We start from the raw sequence: 10,000 nt of genomic DNA, 5'->3' as shown, positions 1-10,000 counted from the left end.
CAAACCGATGGAAACAGACAGCCAGAGTGAACACACACACACACACACACACACACACACACACGAACGCCCGCTTGTAACAGCGGCGAACATGAACATGCGCATATGTACGTCGACGGGCTACCCATCTGCAGTTAGATTTAACTTACTGTTTTTTATGAGGTTTGGATCGAGAGGGGACCAAGGGTGTGTGTCAGAAGGTGAATTAATTTCTTAAAAGTTTTCATCTGCGACATTAATTCATCAAAAGATGTCAAAGTTGCCTACCATAGTTGGTAGCAGTCAGGATGTTGACTTAAAGGCCCGGTCACACAGCCCAAAAGTCGCGTAAACGCATGAATCACGCACGAAATTCGATCCTTACGCGATACATGCGCGATTTGCGCATTTCATCAGTTTGTCTGACGTGGAACCTCCGTAGTTGTCCGCCGATGTTCGCCGGATCGGCGCTTTACGCGATTCCAGGTTTTGAGCAGCTCAAAACTCGGCTTTGCGTAAGAGTTTACGCAGTATTGCGCTGTTTTACGTAATGTCTGCGTAGTTTGCGTAGTTCTTACGCGAACAATGCGCGAAATATGCGTGGAATATCAGTGATCGTTCGCGACTGTTGAAACGGGAATGCCAAGGCGCCGCGGTTGCATCAGTTTATATATGCGCGGAACGGACGTGCGCGCTGCCGCGCATTCCTTGCGCAGTTCATGCGCGAATCATATGCGATTCATACGCAGTTCATTAGTGATAGTGCGCAGATTATACGTGGTTTTCCGTGGACCTTTGCGTGCCTATGCGCTGTAGTGCGTGGCTTGTTAGTGATTTTTGCGTGATCTTTCCGTAGTTCTTGCGCAATTCATCGGTGATTTTCATCGCGTAAATCAGCGAAAATGGTCAAATTCTCGACCGACAAGCACGCACAACCAAATTGTATGCGTGATTCATGCGTTTACGCGACTTTTGGGCTGTGTGACCGGGCCTTTAGGATATGTCCAAGAGGACGGACGGTCTTATTCCCATGTAAAAGCCCGGGGAAATCTGAGATAGTGACTTTAAATGCTGACTTGGCAGCGCGGCAGATGTAGCTCCAGTTTATCATGCTGGCAACGCTAATTTAAGCTCTGTGGCCTTCGACTTAAACTACTGGTCTCCTGGAGACGAACATGCGGCTTGAACACGTGAGTTAAAAGCTGTAACGCCTTACCTTGTCAATAATTGTGAAGTCAGGATCGTTAACGAGTTGACAGATGAGACCCTCCAGCGAAGCACCGATGGCGAAGAACACGAGACACATCAGCATGAAGATCCAGGCAAAGAGGATGAAGACCATCATGCCACTGCAATAGGGAACGCACGTGTACCGAGCAGTTAGTTGTGAGTTGAACCTTATACTCAAAACAGACACTGTGACTCAAAACAACAGCCCAGACTAACAAGAAAAGCAAATGCTTACACACGACTCGACTTCGTTACCCTTGCCCCTCCCTGAACCACCTCACCCCATAGAAGACTGCCTCCCTTTTAAGACCCCCAACCCCTGATGACATTTTCAAGACCATGTTATCTTAGATATTCTGTTTATTACCTCTGTAAGTTTACTCCCATTTTAAGACCTGATTTTCTCATAGTTTTGTTGGTCTTAAAAAGAGGATTCCACTACCCATGACCGCCACCCCCCCCCCCAAAACAAAAACAAAAACAACAAGTCGCGTAAGGCGAAAATACAATATTTAGTCAAGTAGCTGTCGAACTCACAGAATGAAACTGAACGCAATGCAACGCAGCAAGACCGTATACTCGTAGTCCACCGCTCACGGCATAGGCAGTGAAATTGACAAGAAGAGCGGCGTAGTAGTTGCGCTAAGAAGGATAGCACGCTTTTCTGTACCTCTCTTTGTTTTAACTTTCTGAGCGTGTTTTTAATCCAAACATATCATATCTATATGTTTTTGGAATCAGGAACCGACAAGGAATAAGATGAAAGTTTTTTTAAATTGATTTGGACAATTTAATTTTGATAATAATTTTTATATATTTAATTTTCAGAGCTTGTTTTTAATCCGAATATAACATATTTATATGTTTTTGGAATCAGCAAATGATGGAGAATAAGATAAACGTAAATTTGGATCGTTTTATAAATTTTTATTTTTTTTTTACAATTTTCCGATTTTTAATGACCAAAGTCATTAATTAATTTTTAAGCCACCAAGCTGAAATGCAATACCGAAGTCCGGGCTTCGTCGAAGATTACTTGACCAAAATTTCAACCAATTTGGTTGAAAAATGAGGGCGTGACAGTGCCGCCTCAACTTTCACGAAAAGCCGGATATGACGTCATCAAAGACATTTATCAAACAAATGAAAAAAACGTTCGGGGATTTCATACCCAGGAACTCTCATGTCAAATTTCATAAAGATCGGTCCAGTAGTTTAGTCTGAATCGCTCTACACACACACACACACACACACACACACACACACACGCACAGACAGACAGACACACATACACCACGACCCTCGTTTCGATTCCCCCTCGATGTTAAAATATTTAGTCAAAACTTGACTAAATATAAAAAGAGAAGCTGTTCAAGCTTCATAAAACAATGTTCAAGAGAACTCCTTATGTGACCTTTATCAATCCATTTTGTTATTCAACCCTAAGAATATTTCAAATATTGAAACTAAAATGCACAACCCCAAACCTGCTTACCGCCCCCATCACTTACTAGCCTGATGTAGGAGAAGGGCTCCTAATATGGACCACTTTTTGTTTCATGCTGATAACTAGCTTGTTTCCTTGCGAAGAAGTTTCATTTTGTGTTTGGTAGTCCCTCTCTCTTAGGTTAACCGTTAGGCCTAATTAGAGTGAAATAGCTTTGATAGACATTCAGCAAATATTAAATACAGAAACAATCACAAAGGGTCCATAATTATTAGGAGCCTGGGCGCCTAATATGGACCAGTGAAGCGGCCTTCACGAATCACTGTAAAAAGCCCCCTATATTTCAAAATAACATGATACAACTTAATGTGCAAGTCAGTCTAATTAAAATATGCTCTAGATTTATCTGTTTCGGGTTGATGAGAGCATTATTTGAAGCACACCAGGAAACTAAAGAAACTAAATCCAAAACAGAGTGAAAATAAGTGAAATTATCAACTTCCACGAAAAGAAGACTTTTTGTTGCATTTTTTTTTAAATCTCGAGGGCTAGTTATAGGTTATTTCCAGCAAGCTTCTGAATGAATTAATGAAAATAGCCTTTAGCTTTTATTTTGTTCGATTTGTTGAAGGTGGTCCATATTAGGGGACTCGCACATATTTTGAGATTTTGCTATTATTTTTTGTTTGCAGTAGAAACTCGGGGTCAACACTGCTAAAATGTAACAAATACGGTGTTAGCTGTCATCATTATACTTGTCTCGTCTAAATATCGGGCCCTATTGCTACGCTGAAAACACAATAGCTGTTAATGTCATCACCAATAGTCTAGCCAAGACTGTGACCAAATCAAACAATGACATCATTAAGCTTGATGACCTCAAGACTTATTTTCTTGACAGCTCAGTAGATATTTCATGGGTGAAAATCATCTCAAGCAAACATTTTCATGTCTGATGATTATCAACACCTACAATTGTCTGAAATTTTGAGGCTTTTGCTTCAAAAATAACTGAGAAAATATCAACGTTAGGTTTTTACAAACATGACCGCGCTGTGACCCCAAAATGAGACAGGGGTCAACCAAACTAAGGTCACGTCGGTAGATTATCAAACCATTGAAGTGTTCAAAGTTTCAAAGCTCCAGCTTCAAAAACGTCTTAGATAACGTCAATATTAGGTTATAATGTAACGAACATGATCCCCTGTGACCCCAAAACACGACGAGGGTCAATCAAACTTAGGTCAAGTCGGGAGATTATCAAACCCTAGAAGTGTGCAAGAATTCAAAGCTAGTTTCAAAAACATCCGAGATAACCTGAACGTTAAGTTTTTATGAAACAAACATGACCCCGCTGTGACCCCAACATTTGACGAGGGTCAACCAAACTGAGTTCATTTCGTGAGATCATCAAACCCTAAAAGTGTGCAAAGTTTCAGAGGTCTGGCTTGAAAAACTTTCGAGATAACCTCAACGTTAAGTTTTTTGTCCATACAACCGGACACATATGAATCCTAAGGCTCAGGTGAGTCAAAAATACAAACATTCCCACAGCGCTGCGATATTAGTCGAAGTCACACGATTCTTGAGCGTGTTCATAAAGTGTCCCCTTACACCACCAAAAAGAGTCCTTGTTCTACCGACCCCCCTTTGCAGCAGTGCAGAGTGCAGTCGATGGGGCTTGGGTGGGGGGAAGAAATACGGAGGTTGGGAGTGGGGGTAGAAAGAGGTAAGGCCAAAAAAAAAATAGGTCTGTTTACGGTAACATAGGCCAAAAAAATAGGGTCGGTAGGTCGGGATTTTTTTTTTTTTTTCCCAAAAAACCATATTTTTACGTTATTTTGCCAAAAAAACATTTTTTTTTTTTTTTTTTTTTTTTTTTCCCCAAATGCCAAAAAAAAGTCTAGGGTCGCGTGAAAAAACTAGGGTCGGTCGGGTTACCGTAAACAGACCTATTTTTTTTTTGGCCTAAGGGTTAACTGTCATCACGTAGTATAGTGTGAGTGTTTCTGGAGTCTGTTGTTTTGCAGACAAGTGTCGGGGGATTTCAAGACGAAGAACTCTTCAACATCTTTGAAAATATACACTTAAATTATACTCTACAAGTTCCAGAGAAAGAACACTACCAACGGCCAATATATAGTTTTGCCCTTTAAATGACACTGAAATATAAGGGAGGTAACGCAGTGTGCCCGACTGAACCGATCTAATAGTGTACGTGACAGTACTAAAAGACGATGTTGAGAAATAACTGTCGGGTTTGAGAGTGAATACTCATGCTTTTAATGAGTCAGACTTTCCCACGTGACATAAGAGGTCAGTTACTAGCGAGGGGTGTGTTTGAAACACGTGGACAAGAAATACGTGTAGAAAGCTTGCCTCACGAAAAACAGAAGTATTTCCCCCCCCTCTCTCGACAACAATGCCCCCGCCCCTCCTCCACCCCGTGTCCATCTCCCCCCCTGTCAACTGCCAGCCGGACAATCACCCCCCTTTCCCCCAGAACAATGCGCCCGCCCCCTCCATCCCGTGTCCATATCCCCCACTCCCAGGACAATTTCCCCCTCCTTCCCATTATTGTGTATGTTTTCTGAGTTTTTAAATGGTGGATTTTGGTTTAATTCATTGGGGGAGGGGGAGGGAGGGGGGTTGTAATGCAGCATATGTTGGAAAGTTAAATATGTAAATGATTGTTTATCTCAATGGTGCCCGCTGAATTTCACACACACAGCTACCAGACACCGAGCCCCCACCCCCACCAGGGGCGGACGAGGGGGGGGGGCACAGGGGGCACGTGCCCCCCCCCCCGAAAAAAAAAGAAAAAAAAAAGAAGAAAAAAAAAAGATTTTTCTATGCTGATTCTATGACCATTTCTAAGTTCAAATGGCACCAGATGGCACCATTTTGCTTCTTTGGGCAAAAATTTTTTCCGGGGGGGCATGCCCCCGGACCCCCCTAGCAAATTCGGGCGCTTCGCGCCCATCACATTCACTTTCGATTCAAAGTGCCCCCCCCCCCCCTTACAAAGCAACTGATCCGCCCCTGCCCACCTCATGCATCAACCGTGTACTACTGCTGAAGAGGAAGGGGGGAGTTTTCTTGACACTTGGATGGGGTTTGCCACTTTACCAGTATATGATTTTGCCACCATGCGTTGTCTTTATCTTGCGCTTGTCTTCGTTGCCTGTCGCTGCGAGGTCGGGTAGGTTGAGCATGTAGGCCAGAATCACTATCACAGCGCCAATCAGCACCAGGAAGACACACAGAAACTGTATTCCCGTCAGACCCCAGCCTAGAGCACCGCTGCAGACGACAGAAGCATGCATCCACGTGTCATTGTTGTGCGAAATGTAGGCATCAAAAAAGGTTGGCAGACGACAGAAGCATGCATCCACGTATCAATGTTGTGCAATATGTAGGCCAGAAAAAGGTTGGCAGACGACAGAAGCATGCATCCACGTGTCATTGTTGTGCGAAATGTAGGCCAGAAAAAGGTTGGCAGACGACAGAAGCATGCATCCACGTGTCATTGTTGTGCAATATGTAGGCCAGAAAAAGGTTGGCAGACGACAGAAGCATGCATCCACGTGTCATTGTTGTGCGAAATGTAGGCCAGAAAAAGGTTGGCAGACGACAGAAGCATGCATCCACGTGTCATTGTTGTGCAATATGTAGGCCAGAAAAAGGTTGGCAGACGACAGAAGCATGCATCCACGTATCATTGTTGTGCAATATGTAGGCCAGAAAAAGGTTGGCAGACGACAGAAGCATGCATCCACGTATCAATGTTACACAAAATGTTGCCATCGAAGAAGGTAGGCAGACGAGAGAAGCATGAACCCCCTTTCGATTTTGTGCTATACGTTGGCATCGAAAATGGTTGGTCCCGTTTCTTTCGGGGTCCAAGCATGTCATCGCGATATGGCGGAATTATCGCGATGTAATCGAACGCCATATTATAGTTGAATTCCCATGTACCTTGCAAGGCACAGTTCTTTACGTCAAAACAAATTCCACCCACTATCGCAGCTCTGTCCAGTCTTTTGCATGAGAAAATCCCTCCACTTGAAGACGTACCAAATATCGACAGTGTGGCAGCTTTCTCCGAAGAGTTGGATCGTTTAAATGAACGAATTTCTGAAAACCACGGGTGCTAAGGCCTAAAAAAAAAAAGGTGTGGTTACGGTAACCCGACCTACCCTATTTGTTTGGGCCGACCCCATAACTTTTTATTACATTTGTCAAAAAAATACCAAAAAAACCCAAGTAAACGAGTGCAGAAAACGCAATGAAAGCGAAAGCGCCAGAGTCGCACACTTATTTCCCTGTCAAGTAGCTTTAATTTGTACACATTAGAAAAAAAAGTTTTAAAAAAAAAGAAGTGATTGCCGACCTTCCTACCCTATTTTTTTGGCTATGTTACCGTAACCACACCTTTTTTTTTGGCCTAATGCAAAATTGATTTATAAAACATCTGTGCACTGAAAGCAGTCTGACTGCATCTTGAACACGCGGCCAGTACTGTAACTGACCTTGATACGGATCGATCCAAGGGGGGCAATCTCAGTCATCTCAAAGAGGGAAATCCAAACGCAATCCGCTTTGTTCGATTTTATGGGCTTGGACGATAGAGAAAAATAAGAAAAGCAAAAGCTGGAGTAAACCTGGACGAAATTGCTATCAAGAACGCAGAATTGATTTTTTCTGAGTTTTTTTTTTTGTGCCGTAAGCGCCATGTTTATCGGAGCAGGAAACTCTTCCAGAGTGAGGCCCCTTTGTTGATGCATGTCAACATCAGATGTGCGAGACGCGAAATTGTGCCGCAAATTCATGGCGCTTACGGCAAAAAAAACACCTCAGAAAAAATCAATTCTGCGTTCTTGATAGCAATTTCGTCCAGGTTTACTCCAGCTTTTGCTTTTCTTATTTTTCTCTATCGTCCAAGCCCATAAAATCGAACAAAGCGGATTGCGTTTGGATTTCCCTCTTTGAGATGACTGAGATTGCCCCCCTTGGATCGATCCGTATCAAGGTCAGTTACAGTACTGGCCGCGTGTTCAAGATGGTCTGACTGTTGGTGGTTGGCCTTATCCCACCCCGCGTACAATACCTGGTCGCATCTGAGACAGGGAACTAAATGTTTCCACGGGAAGGATTGTGCCCTAACTCCCTGTATGTGTTAGTCCCAGCACCGATTATGTCTGACAACGACAAGGTGTCTGTGACCAAGCGATCTACTGCAGGATTTTTATTCAATATAATTATTTCTGTTTCTTCTTCTTCTGCGTTCCCAGCCATGCTAAAACTGGTCGGCAGGGCAAATTCCACAGTCTGCTGCGGCGACGTTGCCGGCCCTCAGAGCTTCTCGTGGGTCTCCACTGGACTGGGCCATGTCTTGCGTCTCAGGGCGTATTCAATATATTTAACATTTTAACACTTTAAATCTTACATTTCAAATGACACTTACTATGCCTCTTGTGATAGAGAAACGTTTACTATATAATTATATAGGTCTTTTTATGTTAGAATATGCTGACCGTGCTCAGTGGTCTTGTTGTCAGCCTCATTACTACTTTCTAAAACTTATCAAAGACAATGAAGTATGGTATTGTATTTACTTGAGAGAGACCACCCATGTCATAAATAAACCACATCTGCACACATGTGCATAACTGTATATAAAATAAACTGAGGTCTTCGGCATTGGTCGATAAAAGATGAAGCGGAAGACGATATGCTCCCCCTCGGACCGACAAAAAAAGCTGGTCTGCCAACAAGCCACCAAACATCTTATAAGGTTCCCAACTTTTTGTGAACTTCCATCCCGAACTGAGGCCTGATTTAGGTAACTAGAGTTGATTCCTTATAATATAACTACGCAAGAACATGAAATTGTTTTCTTTAAATATATCAGTTTCGCTAGAATAATTCCACATTTCTTTATCTCTATTCCTTTACATATACGAGGGCGATTTGACACTGCGGGCGGCGGTGATATGACACTGCTTATTGGTTGGAAATAATCAGAGCATGACGTCGTTTTTCCTCAAAGCGGGGGCGAAATGGGAAGGTCCGATTCGGTATCTCCACCAAGCTATTACGTCTGGCATGTGATTCCCGACTGAATTGCCGCCTCCAAAGTCGCCCCCTCCTGAATCGTCGCATGCCAGTTTTTTGTTTGTTTGTTTGTTTGCTTAACGCCCAGCCGACCACGAAAGGCCATATCAGGGTGCTGCTTTGACATTTAACGTGCGCCACACACAAGACAGAAGTCGCAGCACAGGCTTCATGTCTCACCCAGTCACATTATTCTGACACCGGACCAACTAGTCCTAGCACTAACCCCATAATGCCAGACGCCAGGCGGAGCAGCCACTAGATTGCCAATTTTAAAGTCTTAGGTATGACCCGGCCGGGGTTCGAACCCACGACCTCCCGATCACGGGGCGGACGCCTTACCACTAGGCCAACCGTGCCGGTTGCATGCCAGTTGCGTCGCCCCCTCCCGAATCGTCGCATGCCAGTTTCCCCCATGTCAAACCAAGGGTGGCATTTCGCCCTTGCGACTAGTAGGACTTGGTGGAAAACTGTTTCAAAGTCTACATTGCTGTTGGAGAAAACAAACAAACAAACAAACAATCAATCGGGAAACCACCATCGCATTCCTTCTCTGAGGTGTTTTTTCAAAGCTTGCGCCTTTTTAAATGATTGTCACGTATTTGTATGTAAAGTTAAACTAGTTCTTACTATTGGTACACACGTAGCCGACTGTACACTCACATAGACGGTGAACATGTAACTTCAAACTTACGTATATTGTCGTAACGCATCAACATGCTTCTCGGATGATTTCAATGTCTTCTTCTTGTCGTCCAATCCAACGCCTTTTAGTGCCTGGAATCACGTTAATTTTTAGAGTAATAAACCACACCATGCAGTGATGAAGCAAAATACGATGATGACACAAGAATAAGAATAAGAATAAGAATAAGAATACTTTATTATCTCATAGAGAAATTCAGGCGTGGTACATAACAATAATACAAACAAGACATTGTTTTTACATAAGACATATAGCACTATATAACAGGGCAGGTTATAAACACACCTCCCACATACCTCTCTGGCCATTGGCCTTGCATTGTGCTTACGCATTCAGTCATGAACACATCCTATGTCTCACTTACACATCGCACACATGGACATTCTTATACGCTCAACTTACCCATTCACACATGGACATTCGACCACGCTCCACTTTCACATTCTTATACGCTCCACTTACACATTCACACATGGGCATTCTTATATGCTCCACTTACACATTCCCACATGGACATTCGA

At 43.3% G+C, this 10,000-nt stretch overlaps 1 protein-coding gene across 1 annotated transcript in view; it reads right to left on the bottom strand.

Moving 5' to 3' along the window:
* The window catches only part of LOC138954313 (prominin-1-like), a 27,290-nt gene that overhangs the window by 12,169 nt on the left and 5,121 nt on the right, over positions 1–10,000 (bottom strand). The window contains exons 3-5 of the mRNA XM_070326187.1: positions 9,468–9,550; positions 5,786–5,959; positions 1,196–1,328 (exon numbers count right to left, since the gene is read on the bottom strand). Of these exons, the coding sequence (XP_070182288.1) occupies positions 1,196–1,328; positions 5,786–5,959; positions 9,468–9,550 (390 nt within the window). The remainder of the gene's footprint in view (positions 1–1,195; positions 1,329–5,785; positions 5,960–9,467; positions 9,551–10,000) is intronic.

Source organism: Littorina saxatilis, unplaced genomic scaffold, assembly GCF_037325665.1.
Source record: "Littorina saxatilis isolate snail1 unplaced genomic scaffold, US_GU_Lsax_2.0 scaffold_508, whole genome shotgun sequence".
In the NCBI taxonomy this organism is placed as follows: domain Eukaryota; kingdom Metazoa; phylum Mollusca; class Gastropoda; order Littorinimorpha; family Littorinidae; genus Littorina; species Littorina saxatilis.
This window is presented reverse-complemented; position numbering and strand designations above follow the sequence as displayed.